The sequence below is a fragment of the Geotrypetes seraphini genome, chromosome 7, assembly GCF_902459505.1.
Source record: "Geotrypetes seraphini chromosome 7, aGeoSer1.1, whole genome shotgun sequence".
Lineage (NCBI taxonomy): Eukaryota > Metazoa > Chordata > Amphibia > Gymnophiona > Dermophiidae > Geotrypetes > Geotrypetes seraphini.
Window position 1 is genome coordinate 38,401,800 of NC_047090.1, and position 12,839 is coordinate 38,414,638.

Genomic DNA, 12,839 nt, shown 5'->3' on the forward strand with positions numbered 1-12,839 from the left:
TATACTAATGTGGGGTTCTGTAAGCATATCTAATATTTTAATCACTTTGATATATGAAAAAATGATTAACTAACAAAAGTGACACTAGTGACTACCTTTTTGCCCAGTCACTCCCTCAACCCTTCACCAGCATCAACAAGTAATCCTATAGGAAGATATATTGCAACACACTGTATAGAAACCCTATTTTATTCTGCAGTAGGCATCTTCCTTTTTCAGAGGCAAATACTGTGTAAGTGCAGAAAAAAAAAAAAATTTCAAAGTTTCTTACCGAGGAAACATTTATAAGATAAGTTGTTGGTCCAGCAAGAACTGCAGGCTCCCTCCAGGTGATATTAATACTCTGGCACGACGTGGCGACCACAATTACATTTTCAGGAGGTTGATCTGGAGCTACAATAAGACATCATGACGTCAGATGAATGTGTCAACCGCACTCAGGAGAAAAGAAACAAATACTCAATTATTCTAATAACACATTCTTCTAGTCTTTTGAAGCATGCGATAAAAGAGGAGCAGGTGGAAGAGGCCGATTGTGCCAGCAGACATTTCAAGAGAAACCCTGGGGGAGGAGCCAAAGCGGCAGGGAAAAGTGGGAGGTGCACGGTGCGGCAATGTCAGACACCACCCTCCCAGGCGCCCTCCTCCCGCGCTACACCATTGCACACACATCAACTTGCATCTATAATGGCAATTACATTTGCAATTACCGTTACAAAATTGGCACCCATATTTTGGTGTCTGTTTTTATGCCCCCTACACATGTACCTGGGAGACATACCCATATTCTCTTTTTTTTATTAATTTTTATTGGAAATAACGTCAACGCAAAGTGTACAATGGCAAAAACGCAGACAATCCAATTGCCGGGGAGGAGAGACAGTGCATGACGCCACCAGGTAATCCCCGCTCAACACAGTAGGGGGGGCTCCCCCTTATTTGGCTGAGAAATAGCAAGAAACTGCATTAACATGTTATAGAACTGATTAGCAACCCCCATGCACCCTACAAACATCCAAAATTAATTCTCTAGAAAACAAATAACAATCTAACACACCATACATCCCCAAGACATCCAACCACCACACACCAAACATGCCTACCCTCTAGGTACACTTAGTATGCCTATACATGCAACTGCACTTTTTAGTGCATTCATGTACTCAAGGCACCCGCAACACCTGCTGGCTATGCTCCGATATTCAGCAGGAGATAGCCGGCTGTGCCAGCCTCTGATTGTCAGCTTGGCTGGCTAAGTCCGTGGTGGTGATCTTTGACCCGGATATTTAATGCCAGTTGTGGGCTACGGCGCCAGCATAGAATTTCCAGGTTAGCTGCTGACCGTGGGAGATAGCCAGTTGACTCACGCAGTCCAGGGGCCTTTTTAAGTTGTTAAATTTAGATGGTTTAGAATGGGGGCGCATTCATGATCAATGGTTTAACTGAGGAACTCTGGGCCAGATTCTTTAAATGGTGCCACGCAGCACCTACATTGTAGGTGCCGCACTGCGCAGTTATCAATCAACCGCTAGGTGCTGTTTACAGAATCACGCTTAGCAGCGCCTAAGCAAACTTAGGCATTGAGAGGCATCTTAGACATAGATGCCGCGCCACTGGGTCAGCTTTTCATTTGCCTAATTTGGCGGCGCCTATGTCAGACGCTATATGGGACATATCTCAACCATACCTATTCTCTGTCCATTACCATGCCTACTGTTTGAGATAGGCATCGTTAGGCATCCTTAGGCATGGGAGGGCGCCTCCACATTGGTGTCGCTAGGGGTCCTAAAAGTTTGGCTCTGAAGACTTAAATTTTTAATTAATATATTCTTCTTCTTTTTTTTTTTTTTGATTCGCTGAAAACCAGCATGGTCAATTATCACACCAATTAAACCAATTAAAAAAAATAAAAGGCAGGTGCGGATCCCGAACTTAGACATCGTTAAGTGGCTGCAATTAGGGCACCATTTATAGAATATGGCCTTCCAAGCTTAAAAACTTTTGAAAATTCTCCCCTTGGTAAATATACCACATATCTAATACCAATATTAACACAATGATAGCACAGCATAAGCATTTTGCACAGATGTAGAAAGAGGGCTGATGAATATTACTACTACTGTTACTATTAATTATTTCTATAGCACTACCAGATGTACACAGTACTGTACAGAGTCACAAAGAAGACAGTCCCTGCTCAAATGAGCTTACAATCTAAACAGACAAGATAGACAAACAGGATGTCATGGATACAGTTAAGGGGAACGGTTAATCTGCTGGCTGGGTTGATGAGCAGTGGGGAGTATGGATTGGGGTTATGGATTGAAGGCTACATCAAAAAAGGTGGGTTTTCAGTCTGTTTTTAAACAAGGGAATGGGCTTGGCGGACAAACTCGGGTAATTTATTCCAGGCATGGGGGCAGCTAGATGAAATGAACGAAGTCTGGAATTGGCAGTGGAGGAGAACGGTGACGTTAAGAGTGACTTATCTGAGGAATGGAGTTCTCTGGGAGGTGTATAAGGAGAGAGAAGCGAGGAGAGATATTGAGGGCAGCAGAATGAACATACTTATAGGTCAGCAATAGAAGCTTGAACTGTATGCGAAGGTGGATAGGGAACCAGTGAAGTGATTTAAGGAAAAGGGGTACACAGAACAAGAAGAAATTGCAGAGCAGATGTACAAAATGCAGGCACTTTATCCAGTTAATAAATTTTTGCGTAATAAAAATCCACCTTTTGAAGAGCAGGGACCCAACACAGTCTGTGCTTCGATTAACACATCTTCCTCAGGAGTGAGTAATCTAAGCGTGAGGTTACGAAAAGTGTGGACAAGGGTAGGGTGCTCAGAGAGGAAGGGGTGAATTTTGATGATGTTATGACACTTTAATGCTCTCCCAAATTGGAATGTTATCTTTTCTACGAGCACCCCTAATAATTCAATTTTTTCCTTATAATTTACAAGTAAATTGAATCATTAATAATTAATTGTGATTGCTTTAATAAGTCTAGCAATAATTACATTTTTATGACAATCAGAAATAGAAAATGCTTTTGTTATAGACCAACTTACTAGCAGAATTCATGAATATTCAATCTTTCTCTAATTAGTGTGGATGCCAGGAATCAGTTATCCAGCTAATCAGCTTGAATTGGAGTGCATTTATGTAGACAATTGTGCAATTTCTACCTCTTTGACAATATAGCGCTATTATATAAGAACTGATAAGTACCCGTGTGTCTTTATAAAATAGGCTAGGCATAGATGCCTACTTGGTCTTCACAAATAGGCATCGTGCTGAAAAGTTCTCAGCCCAATCAAACGGGGATGATGTGGAGCCATGACACTTTACAAGTTAATCCACATATTTACCTCTCAGTTCAACACACTTGGAACATCAGGTCTGAAGTTTCTGTAACCCTTTCAAAAAAATACTCTGACTGTCTGGTCACTGAAATACTACTCCGCTGCTGCAATTACCACCGAATCGCTCAAAAATTGTTACTCTTTCAAATTCTTTTAAGTTTTGGAAACAGAAATTAGTCAGATGGAGAAAGATCTGGTGAGTAGGGTGGATGGTCTATGCACCGAAACCCCAATTGTGTCAAAACATCCATCATTTTACTAGCCTTGTGAACAGGTGTATTGTCTTGCCACAAGAGAACTCTTTTCCACAGCTTCCATCTCCTTTTTTTCTTTCAATGCTTCTTTTAATCGGCACAACAAGTTATAATGGTATACTGCATTAACTGTTTGGCCCCTTGGAAGATAGTCAGTCATTACAACGCCTTTCTGAACCCAAAACACTGTGGCCATGAATTTTCCTGCTGACTTTTGGGTTTTGAATGTCTTGACCTTGAAGAACCTAAGTGCCGCCATTGCATGGACTGTTGTTTTGTCTCAGGATCGTAGCGGTGTAACCATGTTTCATCAACAGCAACTAGGTGTTCCAAAAAGTTGGCACCAGATCACTGAAAATGCTACAAAATCAACTTGGAAGTGTCCACTTGATGTTGTTTCTCATCAGCATTCAAATATTTGGGCACCCACTTGGATGACAGCTTCTGCATACCCAACTGCTCATGGGTTATACCAGAGGCCGCTGAAAAATTCTCAGCCCATCCAAGAAGAGAATGATATGGAGCCATGGAACTTACAAGTTATTCCACACTTTTTTTGACATTTTTGGTTTCAATGATATGAAACTAAATGAAAAGTGTCAAGAAAAGTGTGCAATAACTCATAAGTTTCGTGGCTCTACATCATTCTTTTCTTGGTTGGTTTGAGAACTTTTCAGTGGCCTCTTGTACACTCAACACATTCCCTGGATATCTGTAATGTCGCAGCAATTTTTTTGAGCCGATATTTGCCGACCTGCCAAAATCAGGTCATGGACATAGTCAACAATTTCAGGAATTAACAGTTTGAGGCCTCCCAGACCTTGCTGAATCTTCAGTCTCACACCACCTCTTCCCTGTGGAGAATGATGGGCATTTGTCATTCAATGTTTGCATCATACATTCATTGATTTCCTTTGGCCGTTTTCTTCTGCAGGAATAGGAACTTCATGACGGCTCAAAGTTCCACACTTGAAAATTCCACACTTTTCGTTGACATGGTTCAATCAATGGTGCGAAGCAATGTCAAAACATAGCATTATGATTCTGCAAATTGTTACTTTGCAAAATAAAATAACACTCTTTCCAACTACAGTGGAAAAATAACCCTCAGAATATAGAAAGTTAGTTGGGCTGAGAACGTTTTAGCACCTCTTTGTAAAATACCGCTAATCTGCACACATACTTTTTCATTGTTACCTGGGCATGTGAATTAACTATTCAGTAGCTAGAAGGGTAAAGGGGTCATGGAGTTGATATACCACTTTTCTGTAGTACAAGCAAAGCAGTTTACATATGTTATAGGCAAGTACTTTCCCCGTTCCTAGTGAGGTCACAATCAAGTTTCAAGTTTTCTTTATTTTTGATATACCGTTTATCGGTCAGGTATCTAAATGGTTTACAACGAAATGAAATTCAAAAGAAAATAATGAAAAATGAAAAATATATCATATCGAAAGTTACAATAAATGAAAATAAAAATAATGCAAGAAAACAGGAGCATAGACAGACTGACGAACGTGAAACGAGGGAGAGGAGATAAAAGGTAAGTTAGGTAACGTTTTTGTACCTGGGGCAATTGAGAGTTAAGTGACTTGCCCAGGGTCATAAGGAACTGCAGTGGGAACTGAATCCACCGTACTAATCATCAGGCTGCTCCTTCAGTCCGTAATGTCTTATATCCCTAAATTTCTCCATGGCCAGGTTTAATTGTAGCTTATCAAAACTATTTTGTAGAAGAAATGTTTTGATCGATAGAACCCTTATGAGTATCTAAACCCAAAAAATGTCCATCGGTCAAAGTGCAAAGAGCACATCTCTTAAAAAGTTTCATTCTTCCAATGTTTATGGACATATTCATTACCCAGTAAACATCTTCACGATACTTTGTTTCTGTAGTTACTCTCAGGTATTGATTTAAAACCGTTGGTAAAATGAGTCCTGTCAGTAGGGGGGCAAGATATCGGCCTAGCCTCGCTCTTATAAATCACAGCAATTGACTCTGTTGGAATGACCTGTCCGTAGTCTCTCATTCCCCTTAATCCAATCATTTCCTCCCATAAGCACTTTCCTCCTGGCTTCCACAATAATGCATTTTCTGTAACTAACAACCATCATTTCCTGATTATCATGCTTCTCTCCTTGCCCAGGAATGTGGGTCTTATGGAGGGCAGGGTCATTCTGCCAATCCATCTTTGTCCCGACACTAAGGCAGCAGCTGAGTGAGTTAACCGTGAGGTAAGTCTGGATAACCCATCATTTAGCATGGCATTAGGAAGAAAAAAAAACAAACCCTAAAAAAAAAAAGTAAAGGTCCCTCAACCCATTAACAGGAATTTGCACTTGACATTTTCTGTACCAAACCACTTTTTTTTTTTTTTTTTTTAAATCAATCATCTTTATTGACCACTGTTAAGACAAATTGCATAGTGGAAGCCCTATCGTTCTCAAGCGGTGATGTAGCAAAGGTGCGAGGCGCCCGGGGAGGTGGCGCCCCTACGCCGCCCTATTATTTGCCCCTCCCCATCTGCCCCTTCCCCACATTCTCCTGCAGTGTGCGCACTCCCCCTTCCCCCTGTACCTCTTTAACATTTCCGGTGCGAGCGGCAACCCTAGCCTGCTGCTCGCACCAGTGTCGACTCTTCCTCTGTTGCCACTTCCTAGTTGTGGGTCCAGGAAGTGATGTCAGAGGAAGAGCGCATGCTGGGCTGAGCCGCAGGTTGGGGGTTGCTGCTCGCGCTGGGAACGTTAAAAAGGTCCAGGAGAAGAGAAGGTGTGTGCACGCAGTAGTGGGGGGGGGGGGGGGGTGTTACCGGGAGTGGACCCCCCCCCCCCCTTTGCTACGCAACTGGCTCATGCACATTCTGCTTGTTCAGTCTAAAGCAGACATGGGCAACTTCAGTCCTCGAGGGCCAGAATTCAATCGGGTTTTCAGGATTTCCCCAATGAATATGCATGAGATCTATTTGCATGCACTGCTTTCAATGCATATTCATTGGGGAAATCCTGAAAACCCGATTGGATTCTGGCCCTCGAGGACCGGAGTTGCCCATGTCTGGTCTAAAGTGAACTTCAGGAAGGCTACAAAACCTTATCTCTTCCCCTGATCCTCTGTGAGAGTGCTCCAATCCAAATCCCCCAGGCCCTCCGACAAAGGGCCCCCAAACGCTCCACTGTCTTAAGTCAAACACTGATGAGCTTCGTCCTATGCCTGACCGTGCCATGTTTTGCCATACAATGTTCTACCTCATTATGTCATACTGTTCACCACCCCTGTCCTACTCTACTGTACTATACGCCAGGGACCTCAAAGTCTCTCCTTGAAGGCCGCAATCCAGTCGGGTTTTCAGGATTTCCCCAATGAATATGTATGAGATTTATTAACATACAATGAAAGCAGTGCATGGACATAGATCTCATGCATATTCATTGCAGAAATCAAGAAAACCCGACTGGATTGCGGCCCTCAAGGAGGGACTTTGAGATCCCTGCTATACGCCATATTTACCATTCTGTGTCTGCCACGCTACAATCTCTCATGCCATGTTCGCCACACGTTTGCCACTCCATGTCTTCCATGCCAAGTTGTGTCATGCATGCTTGCCTTACCATTTTGCCAAGTCATGTCATACTACATTAACCATGCTTTGTAATATTGTTTGCCGCGCTGTTTTTGCCATGATATGCCTCGCCATATCGTGCTTTATCACATTAGGTTTTACCATGCTTTGTTAGCTATGTTTTGCCATGCTATCTTTTACCATATCTATGTCTGAGAATGCAGAACTGTGGTTCGAGCTGCAGCCTCGGTACCCTTGTGACCCCTGGGCAAGTCACCTGCTCCCCCAATGCCCCAGGTATATTAAATCGATTGTGAGCCCACCGGGACAGACAGGGAATAATGCTTGAGTACCTGAATAAATTCATGTAAACTGTTCTGAGTCCTCTAGGAGAACAATATAGACAACTGAATAAATAAATAAATAAGTGATCTGCACGGTGGCAAGTCAAATGCGCGCAAGACAAAAGCGCACGATCTGCACAGGATGTACCATGTAGAGCACATTTTTAGCGCTTGGCAAAACACCCTCTTACATCTGAATTGATTTAATTTCCATCAGTTTCAGTTAATTTCTTTTAAAATATCACAAGCTCCATAAGCCAATAGAAGCCCATATTGTATGTTGTCCTATGACATGACTGAACCTGTTGAGCAGAAAGAATTGAAAAGTTTGATGCAAACATGTATTCCTTCGGGTAAGAAATAAGGGAATTAGTTGTTTGGGTTTTATAAAGGTCAAGTTAAAGCCTTGCTAGGCCAGAAGACCTATGGAGAATTACTCCATAAAGGACCAACATCCTTTCCTGCTAGAGTGGGAAACTCGCCTCAGGTTGCCCAAATAAGTCAATTTGGTCCCAGGTTTTCCCATTGCATGCAGGGAGTTGTAGTTCTGACCGTTTCATTGCGTCTCCTTAGTTAAGCAAAACTACAATCCCATGCATGCAATGTCTAGCTCAGTTTTTAAAATCATAATAATTGTCAAAAGGCTAGATGAAGAGTGGGATGATCCAAACAGTCAATCTGCCCGAGCTAGCACATTTTATATGTCACGTTCAGCTCATCAGCTATGAAAAGACTTCATAGCAGGAATTAGCAAACAACCAAGCAAGCTTTAATGATGAAAACCAGAAATATCATTCATGATTTACAAGGGGAGTCAAATCCCTTTAGAAGAGTCAGACTGGATGCCTGATTTGGTAAACTCACATGCGTACATATGGAAACAACTCATAGTATGAATTATTACTACATGCTCTAACGAAGAACATAAGAACATAAGCAGTGCCTCCGCTGGGTCAGACAGAGGTCCATCATGCCCAGCAGTCCGCTCACACGGAGGCCTATCAGGTCCAGGACCTGTATAGCAATCCTCTATCTATACCCTTCTATCCCCTTTTCCTTCAGGAAATTATCTAATCCCTTCTTGAACCCCAATACCGTACTCTGTCCTATCACACCCTCTGGAAGTGCATTCCAGGCGTCCACCACCCTATGGGTGAAGAAGAACTTCCTAGCATTGGTTCTGAATCCGTCCCCTCTTAATTTTTCCAAATGGCCTCTCGTTCTTGTAGTTTTAGAAAGTTTGAAGAATCTGTCTCTCTCCACTTTCTCTATGCCCTTCATGATAAGAACATAAGAACATAAGAAGTTGCCTCCGCCGAGTCAGACCAGAGGTCCATCGCGCCCAGCGGTCCGCTCCCATGGCGAACCATCAGGCCCATTGCCTGAGCAGTGGTCCTTGACTATTTCTATAACCTATCTCTACTCATATCCCTATAACCTAACCTCAACCCTTATCTGTACCCCTCAATCCCTTTGTCCTCTAGGAACCTATCCAAACCTTCTTTGAAGCCCTGTAACGTGTTCCCGCCTATCACAGCCTCTGGAAGCGCGTTCCATGTATCCACCACCCTCTGGGTTAAAAAGTACTTCCTAGCGTTTGTTTTAAACCTGTCCCCTTTCAATTTCTCCAAGTGCCCCCTTGTACTTGTGGTTCCCCATAATTTGAAAAATCTGTCCCTCTCCACTTTTTCTATGCCCTTCAGGATCTTGAAGGTTTCTATCATGTCTCCTCTAAGTCTCTGCTTCTCTAGGGAGAATAGCCCCAGCTTTTTTAGCCTGTCAGTATATGAGAGGTTTTCCATACCCTTTATCAGTTTAGTTGCTCTTCTCTGGACTCCCTCGAGTACTGCCATGTCTTTCTTGAGGTACGGCGACCAGTACTGGACGCAGTACTCCAGATGCGGGCGCACCATTGCGCGATAAAGTGATCTTGTAAGTCTCTATCTAAGTCTCCGCTTTTCCAGGGAAAAGAGCCCCAGTTTTTCTAATCTTTCAACATATGAAAGGTTATTCATACCTTTTATCAATCGTGTCACTCTTTTCTGAACCCTCTCGAGTATCGCCATATCCTTCTTAAGGTACGGCGACCAATTTTGGACGCAGTACTCCAGGTGCAGGCGCACCATCGCCCGATACAACAGCAGGATAACTTCTTTCGTTCTGGTTGTAATACCTTTCTTGATAATACCTAGCATCCTGTTTGCCTTCTTAGAGGCCGCTGCGCACTGTGCCGATGGCTTCATTGTCTTGTCCACTATTACCCCCAAGTCCTTTTCTTGGGTACTTTCACCCATTACCAGCCCTTCCATCGTATAGCAAGGATGCTATGTGGGATCTTCAGAAGGTTTCCGCACTTTTATTTTTTAAATATACTACTTATTAACTATCTCAAAAGCAAATGACATCACTTTTCCACATAATCACTCTGTTTTGCCTGACTGACTAATCACATGACATTCTACGACACGCCCTCTTACCACTTCTCCCGCCCCCAACCATTTCCCGCGAAAATATGAAAGTGTGGAAACGTTTTGAAGAACCCTCGTATCGCCATCCTTGTGTCTGAGACAGGCAAGTGAGTCATAAAGCATCGTGCTTTCACTTCCAGTAAGTATGAGATGTTTTGTCTAATTTTACACCTGCAAGGTAATTGCAGGGCACTACATGCAAAAAGGCAAAGATAAATTTGAAATTGTTATTAGGATTCAACAGAAAACGGAATGAAGGTGAAGAAATAAATTATATTTTTATGAGCTATAAGAAATCAGGTGCCCAGTGGTGTAGCGAGGGTGAGAGGCGCCCCTCCACCACCCTCTTCTCGGACCCCCCCAACCCCATCCGCTTCTTCCCCGCTCCCTCCTGCCACACGTGCGCACCCCTTCCCTTCCCCCCATACCTCATTAACGTTCCCGGCGCGAGCATCAACCCTAACCTGCTGCTCGCACCAGCGTCGGATCTTCCTCTGATGTCACTTCCGAGGCACGGGTCCAGGAAGTGACATCAGAGGAAGAGCCGACGCTGGTGCTCACACCAGCGTCAGCGTTGCTGCTTGCGCCACGAATGTTAAAGAAGTACAAGGGAAGTGGTGCGCGTATACGGTAGTGGGAGAGCAGAGAGGAGAACAGGTGTCGGCGCCCCCTCCCCCCTTACTACACCACTGCAAATACATATGGGCTCTCCTCAGTCATGGACAGGCTACCAGTTCATTACCAAGGACTTCTTACCAGCCAAGGTCCGATCAGTGACAGCCTCATTACATTCGCTGACGTTGTCACTTGTGAACAAGGCAAATTGCTAAGTTGACTCCATTATCAGTTTATGCCCCTTCACAAGAGCTGACAAAGAAAAAAGAGGGCCTTATTTGAGAACGTGGCCCCAGGCGGGGTACTTAGGTTGAGACCTCAGACTGAACCAAAGATTTGGGTCAGCCAGCTACCTTTTTCTACAGGCGGTCTTTCACTTTGGGGGTCTGTTTACTAATTTGAGGTAAGTTTTTGCTCTGATTAACGTTAACTCCCAAATTCTATAAATGTCACCTAAAGTTAGGCACCAATAACGTGCCGAGTTTTAGAACAGGGTCAGTTATGTGTATAATATAATTCGTTAATTGGCACTCAATTGGTTCTTAATTGGAAATAAGTATCAATAATTGGCACTGATTAACAGTTGCTCATGTAACTGACTTATGCCCCTAGTCTGTTAACTGAGCGCCCAACTTCTCTGCAAAGGGGGTGTGGCCAGGGGAGGGGCATGGATGAGTCAAAGGGCATTCCCAGAATTTAGGTGCCGTGTTGTAGACTCATATCATTTCCGCACCTACGAGTAAGTTGGATGTGAGCATTACACCATGTTTGAACAGATACAAATCTAGAACCCAAAGTAAGGTGTGAGAGTCACCCTAAGCCAGTGGTCTCAAACTCAAACCCTTTGCAGGTCCACATTTTGGATTTGTCGGTACTCGGAGGGCCGCAGAAAAAAATAGTTAATGTCTTATTAAAGAAATGACAATTTTACATGAGGTAAAACTCTTTATAGTTTATAAATCTTTCCTTTTGGCTAAGTCTTAATAATAATATTGTAATTTATAGCTAAAGAGACATATGATCAAGAAACTGTTTTATTTTACTTTTGTGATTATGATAAACAAACCGAGGGCCTCAAAATAGTACCTGGCGGGCCGCATGTTGTCCCCGGGCCACGAGTTTGAGACCACTGCCCTAAGCTAAGAGGGTCTGATTATAAAAACGCATCCCGATTGTAGGTGGAGGTAAGCGTCCTACCACCATCTAATGGATCAATAGGGATGCACATTTTTTTAAAAAATCGATGTGGCAAAAGAAGCCTCCAATATAGGCATCGTTCATATGCATACAGAAGCATCTAGGCATGCCTATGGATGCCTAAGGCCGGCATAGGTGTGGCTTATTCTAGAAGTGGTCTTAGTCATCCGTAGGCACTTTAAATATAGCCCTATGAGGCATCTGTACTAAAAAAAATAGGTGTGATTCTGGATGCAGCGCCTACCAGTGATTGACACGCAGTAGGCGCCTGTTTTGCAGGTACCTACCGCGGCATGTGCCATTTCCAGAATCAAGCCCGTATTTTACAAGAGATGTGGATCTTCTGAGCACCTAATTTTGGTTGCCATTTACTGAATTCCCCCTTAATGTGTTTTATATGCAAAGGCTGAGCACCAAGGCCCTGAGTCTATGAAAAGCGCCTGTCAATAGGTCCTACATTTGCACGCTTACATTAATTTTTTAATTGGTTCAATCAGCGTTGTTAATTGAATAGTACTGTTAAAAAAAAAAAACAATTTAAAAATTAAGTAGGCGCCATGTAGGCGTCTACACCAAGGCCTAATAATACATTTAGGACAAAAAAACCCTGGCCTAAATGACAGTGCGTCTAAGGATTCAATACTTATCAGAGCCTAAGAACACTTAGGCAGTGCTAGGCGCGATTCTGTAAATGGTACCTAGTGGTAATTGACAACCATGCCGAAAGATGCCTAGGACTTAGCTGCTGTTTATAGAATCAGGCTTATAATGACACCTTCCCAAAAAGTAGGCGTGGTTAGTGTGGATTGTAGGCATGGGTAGAGTTAGGCGCTGGTACGCTTCTACGGTAGGTACCTTTACATTAGGCCTTGAAATCCCCAGCATAATATATCGGCACCTGTGTTAGACATGCCTAGCGGTACCTCACTCATGTGCAATTCTATAAACAGCGCCAAACTTTGAATGGTATTCAGTAGGTACCATTTTCAGCGGTGCCTATCATTTAGTTGCCATTTATCAAGGCCAAAGTGTTAAGGGCC

At 43.2% G+C, this 12,839-nt stretch overlaps 1 protein-coding gene across 7 annotated transcripts in view; it reads right to left on the reverse strand.

The window, feature by feature from the left end:
• The window catches only part of PTPRQ (protein tyrosine phosphatase receptor type Q), a 294,193-nt gene that overhangs the window by 89,057 nt on the left and 192,297 nt on the right, over positions 1-12,839 (reverse strand). For all 7 annotated transcript variants that reach the window (XM_033952701.1, XM_033952702.1, XM_033952703.1 and 4 more), the window contains one exon: positions 272-393. In XM_033952701.1, the coding sequence (XP_033808592.1) occupies positions 272-393 (122 nt within the window). The remainder of the gene's footprint in view (positions 1-271; positions 394-12,839) is intronic.